The 14,654-nt window shown below is 35.9% G+C and overlaps 1 protein-coding gene across 2 annotated transcripts in view; it reads right to left on the bottom strand.

The window, feature by feature from the left end:
• Positions 1–14,340, bottom strand: part of LOC134527284 (striatin-interacting protein 1) — a 48,179-nt gene extending 33,839 nt beyond the window's left edge. The window contains exon 1 of one of the 2 annotated variants that reach the window (XM_063359826.1): positions 11,537–14,340. In XM_063359826.1, the coding sequence (XP_063215896.1) occupies positions 11,731–14,163 (2,433 nt within the window). In that variant the 5' untranslated portion in view covers positions 14,164–14,340 and the 3' untranslated portion in view covers positions 11,537–11,730. The remainder of the gene's footprint in view (positions 1–11,536) is intronic. The other variant, XM_063359825.1, reaches the window with a different exon arrangement.
• Between the last annotated feature and the right edge of the window lie 314 nt (positions 14,341–14,654).

Here is a 14,654-nt window from a genome sequence, read left to right as displayed (position 1 = left end):
TATCATCGGTATGCTGTTGAAATTATTTTTTTCTCAGTTTTCCATTTCAAAGTTTTTTCAATAATGCTATTTCTTATTAACCAACTTATTTTAAAAAGTTATAAGTTTAAATGAGTTTTTAATTTAAAATGTTTAATTTTAGTTATTTACCTTGCAGCTTAAAAAAAAATATATTTAATGTTGAATCCAAAAAAAAAAATCAGTGGTTCTCTAAATAAATTAGTTTTATCTAAATTTAAATGTTTGTAGTATTTTAATATTTACTGATAAAGTAATAAGCTTTCCTTCCCCTTTGTTTCTGAGTAACAACATCAAACATATCAAAAATATCCCTGTAAATGATATAACAACATTGCATTTTTCATCTGGATATAATAGCAAACATTTCTTTTCCAAACTGAAAAAAAAGAAGAAGAAAAAGAACCTAGTTTTGTGTGTTAAACTCTATTACACAAAAAAGAAAAATTAAACTTAATTTATCTACTGCTAAAATACTTACTTCTGCACCTTATTTATTGAAATACAAATTAATTACAATATATTAAAAGTAATAACATTTACATTTTGTTTAAAAAAAAATGGATATAATTTCGACAATCACATTTGATTACATAGGAATTGTTTTAAATACATATCAATAATTTATAGAAATTAATATTATGCACCTTAACTGATGCAAAATCATTAATATTATGCATTTATAAAACATAGTACCTACTTATTACTTCAGAACTCATTCACTGCTACAATTCACATGTTTGGAAAACATCTGGTGTGGTTTTAATATGCTTGGACCTATATTCGAAACATGAATTCATTTGAGGCCCTTTTGCAATCATTTAAATGATTGTTGGGCATGGTAGAGAGACTGTTAACAATATTTTCAAAAATACTTGCATTTAAGTAAACATTTTTTAAAACGATATTGGTGTCACGTGGAGGGGTAACCTATCATGCTTGTACCTGGCATTTCCGTTTGATATCCTGCAAACAATTTGGCAAACTGCTGCTCAGTTAGGTTACTGGTGTTTGCAGGTGTTTTTTTTAGAAACACACAAAGGCAAAAAGTGAAATAGTAAATTAAGTCTTATTGGCAGGAAAAAATGTTTTCCAAGCATATTATTTTCGACTTTCACACCTGGCATTTTGGGTAACCAGCTCCTGGGTACTGCGCCCCCCCCCCCCCCCCCCCCCCCCCAATTTCCTTCCACCACTCGTGGTGGCCCTGATAATGTTACCAAAAAAGAACTACTGCCAAATTTGAAGAACAGTTTCATCTTGGATAGGCCTACAGGCTGCACAAAATATAAAAATTCACACTTGCGACAGCAGCTTAAAAATAAACAAGCAGAATTTTTACACACTTAGAACTGTCATGAGAGAGATCCTAGACAAGTCATCCTCTCAGTATAAGTCCTGTCACCCTGCGGCCCCCATGGGCACGGGAAACAGATACGAGGTTTCATTGTGGTTGAGATGTTTTGCTAACCATAGTTGGCTCAAGCTCAAAGCCCCACACTGACGCACTAGCTGGCTCTCACCCCAACTACACATGTGCACGGCCAACCCCCCCCCCCCCACACACACACACACACACGAACGGACACACACATGTTGGTTGTATTCTGGCTGTGGCCTTGACCACCAGGTGGCATTACTGCTAATCGACTCAGAGTTTATTGTTATTGAAGTTTTCATTTGAACAAAGTGTTTTCTGTTTTCTTAATGTGTTAACATTGTACATTTCCTTAATGATTTTTATAAAGAAAAGAGACAATGTGATAACAGAGACTATTTTAAATAGTAATGCTTATGTGTATTTTTCTATCTATAGTCCAGGATATTAAAACTTGTTTTAAGTAATACTAATACAATCGACATGTAGTTTCCCGCCTGAGGCAGGGACTACATTGCTGGAATGAGGCTACACTCACAGGAGCCGGCTTCTGTACCCAAGGGACAGACCTGTGTTCCAGCTAGCCTGAAGAGTGAGATGAAGTGGAGTATGGAGCAGCGACAGAATGAATAGGTGAGGGAAACGGGAGTACCCTGAGAAAACCCACAGGCCAGAATGGCGGTGGTCCCGAGCGTGTATAGGCGAGCAAGGCAAACAATGTGTGAACTACTTCTCTAGGCTGATGCAATAGGCTAAGATGGATGCAGAACCCTTTGTCAGAACACCTCACGTACTAGCTCCACACAGCACAGAAACATCATCACTACTTTTCATAACTAGCACACTGTTACCAACTGCATAGTGACATGATATAAGTGTGTGTAAGAAAACATTACAATAATATGTTGCATAAATTTGTAATCTGCCTAGCCAAGTGTCCTTTACTAGGCCTAACAATATACAATCATGCTTCAAAGGTCAATCAACTCCTGTAAGTAATCAAATACATGCTAAAAACTGTCACGCTAAAAATACTTTTAAAATATTTTTTTTTTGTAATTGCAAGTTTTTGAAGTTATAGTTCTTTAGGCACACTATGAAAAAATGATAAGTGAATTTTTAAGATGCATGCAAAAAATTCTTTCGCAGGATGATAAAATGATACATACCAATAAAAATTATATATGTGCTTTTAAATCTTAGGATACTCTAGTGATTAATATTGAAAACTGGTCCATATCGTTAAAACAATTATTTATTGTGAACATTAGTGGTGGAAATTGTGTTTATAAACTTTTTCAAGTGTATTTATATAAGTGAGGTTATGTTCCGGTATGCATAATTTATTTGCATTATAAATTATTACATTATTTTTTTTAATAAAAAAATTAAATTAATAAAATAGAATAATTATTCCGCATAGGTATTAATAGATTATCATTATTAATTAAAATTTTGCTTGTTTAATTTACTAAATTAAATAATTAATTTTATACACATGTTTAAATTAATATTGAATTCTCAGTATTTATTTTATTTTTTTTTGGATTGGATTTATACTTTACCAACCGTATTTCTAATATCACTCCAGTCCTTTTACTATGTTATTTTCATTAATTATTTGCATGCAAAATTTAAATGATTTTTTTATACACCAAGTAAGTATAACTTCTAAGTATAGCACATCTTTTTTAAAAATTTTTGCTATACAAATGAGTAAACAAGGTTTTTTTTTAATTGTGGTAATGTAAGCTATTTCAAAGACCCTATAAATAAATACTCTAGATAGAGGCCTAGGTTAGAGGAATTGTTCACATAGCCCTACATATTTTAAAAGTTCATATCTCTGTTCACATGTCTTTACATAAAAACATACCTACTATTCTAAAGTGCTTAGCAAACCTCTAAATTAATCAAAAATCCTCATAGCTATTTCATTAACACAAGTAACCATCAATGTAAATTCATCAGCAGTTTTGTCAAACACAAAACTGACAAGCCTTTGACAGATAGATGACTGGGGTTGTATTCGTGTTAATTACATGTATGGGTCATTCCATGTCAAATCAACATACCCATATTACCTCACCATCTCAGGTTTTGATGAAAATTTGCACAGATGATACCTCCATATAGACTAACAAAAATATAAAATTTTAGAATGATGTATCCATCCGTTTTGAAAATATTGCTTTGTAAATTTTCAAAAAAACACCCAAAATCGCACGATAGGCATATTTTAACATTATCATAACTCTTCTCCAAATTAAGTTAGAAAGGTGAGATGTGTCATTTTGCAGCATTTGGTATGGCCTTTAATGTGATATGTAACACAATAATGTCAAAAAATAATAATTTTTAAAATTTAAATTTAAAATTTTGGAAAATGTGCATTTTTATTTTTTATTTTTTTTTTCAAAAAATTCTATAACATTTTTGTACAAATATTAAATTGGCTACAAAGTTTCAAATTGAAGAGTTAATGGGTTCATAGTAAGATTAATTTAAATCAAAGGCCCTTTTTGTCAAACCTCAGGTTAAACGTTGGCAGCAAAGGAAAGCATAACAGAATACAGTAAAATCTTGTTGTAAAATACACAAAAAAAAAATCAGATAATTAGATTCTGTACACCGCAAGTATCTGAAACTGAAAAATTTTTTAATTAAATTTTACAGGGAATTTAATTTAAAATGAGAAATACTTTATGCTGAAGTATAATATATGCAAGATCCTCCTGCACAATAATTTAAATTGAGAAATAAATTGAAGAAAGGAAATTAGCACTCATGTTTGATTGCAATTTTCAATTACAGTACTTGAAAAATTCCTCATTGGTTTTTAAAGTGTCATTTTCAGATAGCACATAAATTCTTCCAGTTGGTGTCACAGGATTTACTGTAGGCCTACATAACACATCTGTGAGAGGAATCCATAATACATCTGGTTTCCCTGGATAAGAAAAGGATGATGATGGTCCAGCAGGGTGGAGAAATGTTACTTTCACTTCATCAATTTCTTCGTTTTTTTCCATAACATAAGCTAGCCACCAGTTCTTGTCATATATAACTGCAGTATAGCCCTTTACGTCTCCTATTTGCGGTTTGTCTAGTGATCTTGTAACAGTTACTTGTGATGAATGTGTAGCTCCAGAAAATATTTTTACAGTAATTTTTGATGTGCTTCAAACTATCTTTTAAAAATATTTCTGACTCTATGTAATCCTCTTGTGCAGTGAAAGTGAAATAAATACCAGAAATATTTTCTACTGCCCATTCATAAAGCTGGAAAGGGGTCAAGATCTGGTTTTCGTAGGGCCGTTGCAAGCTAGCTTTAGCTGCTAATCTCTTAACCGTACCTCCAACTCCATCGCAAGGCCCTTTACCGTGAGCTGTGGCTGAAAAATGCCATTCAGCTGATATGTTGAAGTCTTGCTTGTGAAAACACAAATTGATGAATTTTTCTTATTTTTATATTGGGCAGCAGACCCATCTGAAAAGTAAAAGAACTTATGAGGAATGTTTTTAAATTTTGTAATTAAAAAAGCAACCAAATTTCTTTTAAATGTGTAAACAGCAACTGTATTGTGCTCTAGGCAGTCAGAAATTACAACGTAGTTCAAATGATCAATTATTTTTTCTCCTTTATAATATATCACAAACGGGTGAACTGTGACATGTCCCTTAGTCCAGTGGTAAGTCTGGGCTTCATCTTGTACAACCATACTGTAGTTTTCTGAAAAGTCGAGTGTGATGGCAAATTCAGATTCTTTTAAATTTTCCTTTAAGTGATTCATGAAAGAGGTCTGTTGTTTTGCAATAAAATAGTGGCGGACTAAGAGTGACCGCTTGTCACAGAGTAAATATATGAAATCTGCTGATGATTTCTGCAGTGTCTCTAAATTGCAACGGTCAACTGAAATCCACTGCCGAAATGTGATCTTTCGTATCAGGTGCTCTTCAAATGACTGCTCAAGGACGGTCCGTATTGCTGCAGTACCAGGACAATATGTACAATGTCCAATATTGCAATCTATTGTTGGTGGATTGCATACCATTTTTGGTAGGCAATGTTTGTAGGTTTTGAATTCTCCATTTGTTAAATCACATAATCTTGCATTTTAAATCAACAATTTGACATTTTGATGGATTGTACATACACACACTGCATGTGTCCCACTAGAACCAGCTAAAATACAATGCTTTGGACGAAGCTCCACAAATTTTGGAAAACCTATTTTTATATTTGGAAATTTCTCCTTGAATAAAATGTATCCCTCTTTCAGATTGCACAAAATAAGTCTTTTTGATATTTTTTATTTATTTTTATTAGGTTCAGTGACTGTTATGCAGTCTAACACCAGGCATCGCTCTACTGAATTCATCATTTTCATAAAATAAATGGACAGCTTCAACTACATCTTCTGAGAGGTGTTTGCCTGGTTTGGGGTTAGGACTTTCTAACATTCCTTTTTCAGCGAAGAGTTTTTTTGATTGTCGTACCATGTAGATTGGCGCATCAAACTCTCGCATTATTTTTCTAACTTCCCAATTTGGTGGTAATCAGGTTAATATCATTAACTTCTTGCTCCTACTAGTAGAACTCAAGAAATTGGCTTTGAGGTTTTGCAAAACTGATTCCTCTAAATCTTCACCATCATCCTCAGAGAAATTATCTGGCAACTCAAAAAGTTTCCTTTTGATTGTGGAGTCAATTGTTTTAGTTTTTCTTGTTGTGTAACTTTTTGATTTGAATTTTTTCCTATTAATAGGAGATTCTCCTAGCCCTTGTAGTGAAATATTTAATGGACCCATCACCTCTGAGGATGCAGAAAAACTGCGATCTTTATCAGAATCTGAACTTGATTCGTTATCCTGGTGAGTAGAAGAAGAAGCAGCAGCAGTTTGTAATATGTAATTTCTATTCTACAGCTATCACAAATTTTTGCTCCCTTTGGCAATCCAGAAAACAAACTGCACATCCAACTAGTAACATTCCTTAACCACTTAACATGTTAACCCGAATTAACTCGGGTTATATAAAGCTGTAATTTTATGCTAACCCGAGTATACTCGTGATACAATTCACTTTGCCGTCCTTCGTTATGCATCCCGAATATTTCCGTCGTGTTTCTTCGCTCTTGTAGTTTACTTTTTTCCGTGTAGATTGCGGCACATATCGACTATCTGTGTACACTTCAAGCTTTGTAACAGAGATGGCAGCTCTGTGCGCTTGCCGACACGCAAGATAAGCGTGTTCATGAAACGTTCGTAACTTCTATGCAGGTTTTACCTGGGTCACATTAGCTAGCTTTTAAGCTAAGCGACCAATGGGGTGTCAGTCATGGCGCCAATTGCAGCCATGGCTGGCCAGTAAACCCCAATACGCACACGATGCACGCGCCCTTGTCCTGCATGGTTAAAAACCAGCATGGTAGAGTGTATAGGCTTCGGCCTGAGACACACTTAGGTCCTCCCCTAACCTGGACCCTCCCCTACACACTTAGAATTAACTTAGGCTAGGAAAAAAAAAATTACTTACACATATTTGTTTACAAATATTTAGTTTATTATTTCCTTGATAGGGTGCAGTATCTATTTATATTTCATTACCTTACCGTGCACAGTGCAGTGATCAGAGACAAACTGATTTTTCACGAGTTTTACGACAGTCAAGTAGACAATTTCTTTCGTTACGTATTCGTATTTCATAAATAATTGTATGAATATATCAACTAAATATTTTTATTTTGAGTGAGTTTTGCCGTGGGGATTGTCATACTTATTGTGATGTTTTCTTTTGTAGTCTGCCACGAATGTAAAATGTAATTTGTGAATTTCTTTCAGTGATTTTTATTTTGTTTTGAAATGGAAACAGACGAGTTAGTGGATATTGAAGGATCGGATTTAGAACATGCTGTAGCAGAAAGTGGAAGTGATACGGTGTACACAAGTTCTGACACTGGTTCTGACAGTTTAGATTCGGAAAGTGACAATGTTCTTCAGTCTGCACGTCAGTGGTGCAAAATCAACACTGTTCCTGCATCACCGGCACCCCCAAACTCTGCATTCCATGGTACTCCTGCAGTGAATTTCATAGTAAGTGAGGATGCTGACATACTTTTGTTTTTCCACCAGTTTTTTGACGATCACATTGTGAAACTTATTACTGACGAGACAAATAGATATGCTAATCAGTGTCAAATGAACTCACCTGGTAATTCAAATTGGGTGTGGCAACCTGTGCAATGTGATGAAATGTGTGTTTTTTTTGCTCTGAATATTTTGCAAAGTATCGTAAAAAAAAACACGAACTGACACAGTACTGGTCAAAAAATCCACTAATTTCGACTCCATTTTTTCCACAATGTATGTCTTCAAGAAGGTTTTTACAGATAAAACAATATTTACATTTTTCCAACAATGAAGACTACAATCCAGACAATCACCCCAGTCCTAGGCTGAATAAAATTTGGCCTGTTTACGACATTCTGGTTGAAAAGTTTCGTAACCTGTGTACGCCTTGTCAGCACATCACAATAGACGAAAGCCTGCTTCTCTATAAAGGCCGTTTGGGATGGGTACAATACCTACATTCCTTTGAAAAGAGCCAGGTATGGTATAAAAACGTACCTTCTGTGTGAATCTAAGTCAGGGTATGCCTGGAACTTCATAATTTACACAGGGAAAGGCACTGTGCTTGGGAATGAGTTCACTGATTTACCAGTATCCTCGCAAGTTGTGATGAATCTCATCAAGCCTCTACTCAACAAAGGCTATTGCCTAACAATGGACAATTTTTATAATTCACCACAGTTAGCCAACTTGTTGATTTCGCACAAAACAGACGTCTATGGGACATTGAGACCAACGAGAAAAGATGTCCCCAAGGCCTTGCGAGAGACAAAGTTGCGTAAAGGGGAAATAACCGGGTACCAGCGTGGAAAGGTGTGTGTAATGAAATGGAAAGACAAAAAAGATATCTGCTTGATTTCAACTGTACATAACACGGAAATGGTAAAGGTCACAAAAAAAGGTGCGAAGATAAATTGAAACCTAAAGTGGTAGTTGCTTACAATGATACCATGGGAGGAGTAGATCGTATAGATCAATATCTGTCAGACTATACCGTTCCGAGGAAAAGAGGCAAAAAATACTACAGGAAAATTTTTTCCCACCTTCTAGATCTTTCACTGTGGAATTCATTTGTATTGTACAGGAAATCTGGATGAAGTAAGTCAGCGCTGCAGTATCGGATGGAGCTAGTGAAACTAACCATGGAGAAATGCCACCATCCTGAATTCGCAGCCAAACATGGTCGTCCTGGGAAAAATACCTCCACCAATGAGGCTAACAGGGTGCCATTTTCCTGAAACATTACCTCCAACAGAGAAAAAGTCTAATCCAACACGACAATGTGGAATGTGCAGTAGAGTGCGTGATGGAAAGGGCAAAATAATTCAAAGGGAAACAAGATATTTCTGCCCAGACTGTAATGTGCCTCTGTGCGTTACTCCTTGTTTTAGAGTGTACCACACTACATCAAATATATAGAATGCTATAGCACGTAGCTTTTACCTAAAACAATAATAACGTGTGGGTAAGAATTTACATTTCGCTTTAGACAGTTTTGCATGTAGGTAATTTTTATTAGATTTGTTTTTATTGTTTTTTATCGTGTTCATAATAAAGTGTATCCATTACTAGCAAAAATATTTTAAAATATAACATTTATTTGTGGATTTCTGTAGCTAGGGTATGCATAAAATATGTGTAGCCTATTATATAAAACTCTATACATGTACTTTATTTCCGTATTATAGAAAGTATTATACATTTGGAACATTTTTATGTTTTTTTTCCAGACTGTGTGACATATAATGTGTACTTATGTAAACTTTGTTTCATAAATATTATTAATTGTATTGTTTTATTTAATATTTTGGCCATTTATTACAGGCATATGTAATTTTGGAATACATATAAATTTTATTACTCCTTATTAGTGTATATTGTGTTTAACCTTTTTGCATCACCATTTCGTAAGGATTTTTTCCTACAAATAATGTTATAACTTAATGCAAACGTAATTAATTACTCGAAATTAAAAAATATTAACAAAATATGACAAAATATTATATAATTTGTATTTCCGCTGCAAGAAAAACATATTTACGCCGACAAAATGACTGCCCAAGTTAACTAAGGATAAAACTGTGGTAAAATTATCGTCCTTCATATTTCATAAACAAATAAATTTAAAAAAAAAGGCCAACTGTTTTTCGTTACATTTCTAAAGTACTTTTTTATTTTGTAATAAAAAAAAATATATTTTTTCGGAACAGCTTTTGAAAATGTTAATGGAATGTTAAGTGGTTGTTTTTCTTTTTTCCCTAATGTTGTGATTTCTTTTTTTTAATAGATTAAAACACTGTGACTTCAAAAATGATTCGCTGAGGGCCATTTCTTACCGTAAACTGCCCACCTTTCATACGGTTTCAGTCACTATCATGATGAACACATTACCTTTTTAAAAATAAATATAACATTCTCAATTCAGAATGCATAAACTCCACTAATAATATAAATCAAATGGTCACTTTTTATATAGGTGTAGCACTGATACTTAAACTAACAACTTTGATACTACATCAGAAAAATACGGACTCCTAGCATAAACTAGCTGAAACCACTACTGTACAGTACTCTGAAAGAGCTAGGGGGGAATCCCAGGGCAAAGCAAGGGTATCACAGAGCTAAAGGAGTCCCAAGGCAATGCAAGGAGAATCCCAAAGTAAGGGGAATCCCAAAGCTAGGGAAATCCCATAGCAAATTGAGGGGAATCCCCAGTAGCTGGATGCTTGTCTGAACTAATCTTTGAAATCCTGTATCAGAGACAAGCAAAGTGTAGCACTATAATTAATTACAATTGTGTTATCAGTGATTTTTAATCAATTTTATGTGTTTATACTTTCAACATAACTTATTATAAGTATAAAAATGGTTACAGTACATATCATAATTGGGTAAAGTATAAATATGGTTACAATTACCAATTAATATTACTATGAACCCAACTCTCCACTTTGAAACTATGTAGACAATTTAATATTTGTACAAAAATTTTATAGAATTTTTGAAAAAAATTAAAAATGCACTTTTTCCAAAATTTAAAATTTTGAAAATTATTTTTTTTCTAGACATTCTTGTGTTACATATCACATGAAAGGCCATGCCAAATGCTGCAAAATGACACCTGTCTCACCATTCTAACTTAATTTGGAGAAGAGTTATGGTAATTTTAAAATATGCCTGTCGTGCGTGTTTGAGTGTTTTTGCGAAAATTTACAAAGCAATATTTTCAAAACAGATGAATATATCATTCTAAAATTTAATACTTTTGTTAGTCTGTATGGAGGTAACATCTGTGCAAAATTTCATCATAATCTGAGATGGTAAGGTAAAATTTTTATTAAAAGTGTGTTGATTTGAAATGGAATGACCCGTATATAAATGTTGAATGGCTCTAATGATGAACCTTCAGTCCCAAAACATTAGTAAAACTATTAACGTCCTGCCAAAACTTTTCTCCGGCTGGTCTGTTAAATGATCCTGCCGATATCTGTGTGGTCCTGTGTTCCTCTAAAAGCAATATTGTGAAAACTGAATCCAACATACTCATTAACATCTGGATATGCCTTGGCAGTGTTCATGTTCTCTCTACAAATGGCTCTCATCTGCTAAAAACATGCAACAATATTTGCATTTAAAAATAATTTAAACATCAAACAAGTAAATAAAATAGGTACTGAAAACAAAGGTAAATTTAGGTTATTTTTAAATGATAACATAGTTTCCAGTTACCCAATTCAATTGTAAAAATTACAGGAAAATAGTATGGTTATGAAATATATTTTATTAGAGGTTCACAAAAAATTTAAAAATCCTTAAAACATCCATCAACAAGAAAAATTAAGCAACTGTAAAACAGGTGTAGGCCTATTTCATTCAATCCCAAATAACTACAAATGGTTGACCAATAGTTTCAAATGTGCATTAGCCTATGTATAAATTTCCAGACAGATAAAATATTCCTCCTAGGCTTCTGTCCTACGAGTTTGTGTTAGGAAACTGTAGACTTACCAAGCCCGGAGAATGCTGACCTTGACAGATTCTTGAACAAGCAGGCAAGAATCAACTTAGTCCATGAAGCCTTCCATGTGGCTAATGCTACATCAAGCAGCCACTCTTTTTTTTCTCAACAATTAATTTGTAAAAAGATTTTGAAATTATAAATTCTGTTAATTGTAAAACAGTACAACAGGTGTGATACCTAGTCAGAAGAAGTCACCAAACGAAGTCTCAAACACTTCGCGCTGCAGCCACACTTCGTAGTGCTGCTTGAAATAGTCAGTGAGTTCGAAAGGCTGTCCCAGGACGCTGATGATGCATGTATCGAGCGGCTCGAAGTCAGGGTCCTTGGAGCTGTTGCCATAGCGACGGTTGTTGAACCTGTCGACGCACGCCCTGAGCGCGCACTCCTCTGCCTGGAAGTCCCAGGGACGCGCATCCAGGTCATTGCCGTACGCCCAATCATCGTTGAGTCTGTGCCGCACCTTTTGGTAGATGGCGCTCATGGTCTTCATGTTGGACTTGCGCCACTGTCGCCCCAGGTACTTGGTCTGCATCTTCAACAGCTTCAGCACATACAGCTGCATCATGGCATGGCGCACCTTGAGTGTGCGTTTCAGGATGGGTGCTGACTTGAACACCACCAGCATCATGATGCGCGAATGCTTCCACTTGGTCAGCTTGTTGAGGATGCGCAGCAGGTTGATGCACGAGAAGATGTTACGCCACGCATACTGCTCGCTGTCGCCGATCTCCAGACTCTCGGCAGTCAGATCCGGCTGGTCTCCGATCACGCACGACGGGAAGTCCAGGATCGGGATGGTGTTCGTCGCACCCACGTACGCCATTATGTTCTGGTTGAAGAACTTTAACACCAGCGGGATGCAGTTCGCAAACACCAGGTGCTGAGACATAAACTCAAACTGGTAGATGTGGTTTAGTTTGAAGTGTTTCAGCAACAGTAAGAGAATGGCAGAAACTGCTTTTACTATGATCTCCTTGTGTCTGTTCACATCAATGCCCAGCTTCATGGACTGCAGCACTGTAATGGGCATTTCTTCTGGGAGAACATCTGCCATGATGTTGATGGAGTCCGTCTTGGCTTTCGATGTGGGTGCCGCTGCGAGCAATATTTTCAACAGTGCTATCATATACTGAGGCAAATTGGGAAGCATGCCTTGGTAAAGAACTTCCGTAGGCGTTGAAGGCACGTTGGGCTCCTGTGTGGAAATTGGATTCCTTGCAATTTCCTCTTCCTTGGCGATTTGGATCTCGGCAAGTGAAGTGTACATGTTGTCCTTCAGTACTTTAACACCTTCGTGTATCGGCTCCGGTAGGCCAGCCAACGAAACCCGATCACCTTGCAGACGAAACCCTACAAACTTTTCTCTTGTATTTTCTAAAAACTGATCTAGATCTTTCTGGCGGGCTTTAGGTGTCCACGGTAGCCCTTTGTTCTTCATTGGCATGGGGGTGCTTGGTCGAGGACTTGGAGGCTGAGGAATCTCACCTGCATCCTCCATTGCCTGTCTCTCCTCAAACGCATGTACTTCTTCATCTGCCTGGTCACTTCCTTCGTGATCAATTCCCATTGGTTCGTCCAGCGAACTCTGTTTCATGAGACTTCGTCTAAAGGGACGGTTGTTTCTCTTCTGGTTTTGAGCCTCCAGGAGATCAGCTGCACTCGCAGGTGGAGAGGAAGCCCTCATTGTCCGTGCCACTTCCATCGTGTCTTGTGTTACGGTCAGCCCTGCTGCCAGCCTGTACGACTGCTTGAGGTCACGCAAAGAGTCCATGCCACCTAAAGTCAATAGAATAGTTTTCCACAGGACAAGGAGAACTTTTTTCATGGGAAAATGAGGGGCAGAACCACTGCAAAACCTGGTAACCATTCCTAACAATTTTACAGTTAACAGTTCATCTCCAATTGGCGATGCCAGTTCACACCTAAATGATTCACTATACCTTCTTAAAACACGGTCATCTTCTTCATCTTCATCATCATCATCATCATCATCATCATCATCATCATCATCATTCGCCACTCTCAACACTTCAATCATTATATACATGATGCTCAACACTACTCTCAGATCAGTAGAATCGGCCAAACTCACAGCTAGTTTTCTAAGGGCAGTCGTCGCTGTAGTGCTGTTCTCAATTTCTATATTTAACACTTCCACCAAGGCACTGAAAACACCGCACTCGTAAAGAAGTTTAACATTTCTACGAGTCCAAACTTGTTGTTCGGCATCAGATTGCAGTTCTGCCCAACAGCCTTGTGCTAAATAAAGTATGCATCGAGCCGATTTCATTCGTAATGATTTATTTGAAACTTCAAGTTGATCCAGTAATTTTAAGATAACAGACTTGTGTTGACTATCGGACAACTTTTGCCAGTATGGAACATGTTTAAATTCACGCATAAGATCTTCGAAAGCCTTCACATTTGATTGAAATTCAGGCTGTTCAGTATAACTGTACAATTCCGACAGTTCGTTTACAAGTGAATCAGCATCATGGTACAAGAAATCCAGGTCCGGACACTCTGGACCACTGTCAGAATCTTGTCTTTGCCGACTGAATATATCGCGAAGCTTCGTAAGCCCTCCGCGCTTACCGTTTCCATTTGCATCCATGTCGTACCAGGTATAGGTAAATTTAAAATTTTGTTTGTCCAAAAACTTAATTTAGTTTACACATTTAAATTACCTAACAGCCTACAGTCCTTACCACTAATGTATTCCAAAAACCAAACATCTCTATATCTTGGTTTACAGCCATCTATATTTTGAACAACGTTGCCAACAAACAAAAAATTAAAAAAAATCACAAAAAAAATAACTTTCCTTGTGCACTCAGAGTAGAGCTTTGTAGGTTATTTTAGGGGGGGTTGGGGGAGTTTTACGATTGAAACTTAAGAAATATAAACATAACCTGCACACCGACGAGCAATGTTGAAGTAATATAAAGTTTATGATTGAAATAATGGTCGTTAATTCCAGCCAATAAAAGCAACCATGTTATTTAAGTTGAATTTTTGTATTCTTAGATATCATCTGCATTTATAAATTGATAAGTTTATAATAATTTGTTTAGCTTTACATTTTATTTCGTGATGAAATTGGTT

The sequence above is a fragment of the Bacillus rossius genome, chromosome 1 (genome assembly GCF_032445375.1).
Source record: "Bacillus rossius redtenbacheri isolate Brsri chromosome 1, Brsri_v3, whole genome shotgun sequence".
In the NCBI taxonomy this organism is placed as follows: domain Eukaryota; kingdom Metazoa; phylum Arthropoda; class Insecta; order Phasmatodea; family Bacillidae; genus Bacillus; species Bacillus rossius.
This window is presented reverse-complemented; position numbering and strand designations above follow the sequence as displayed.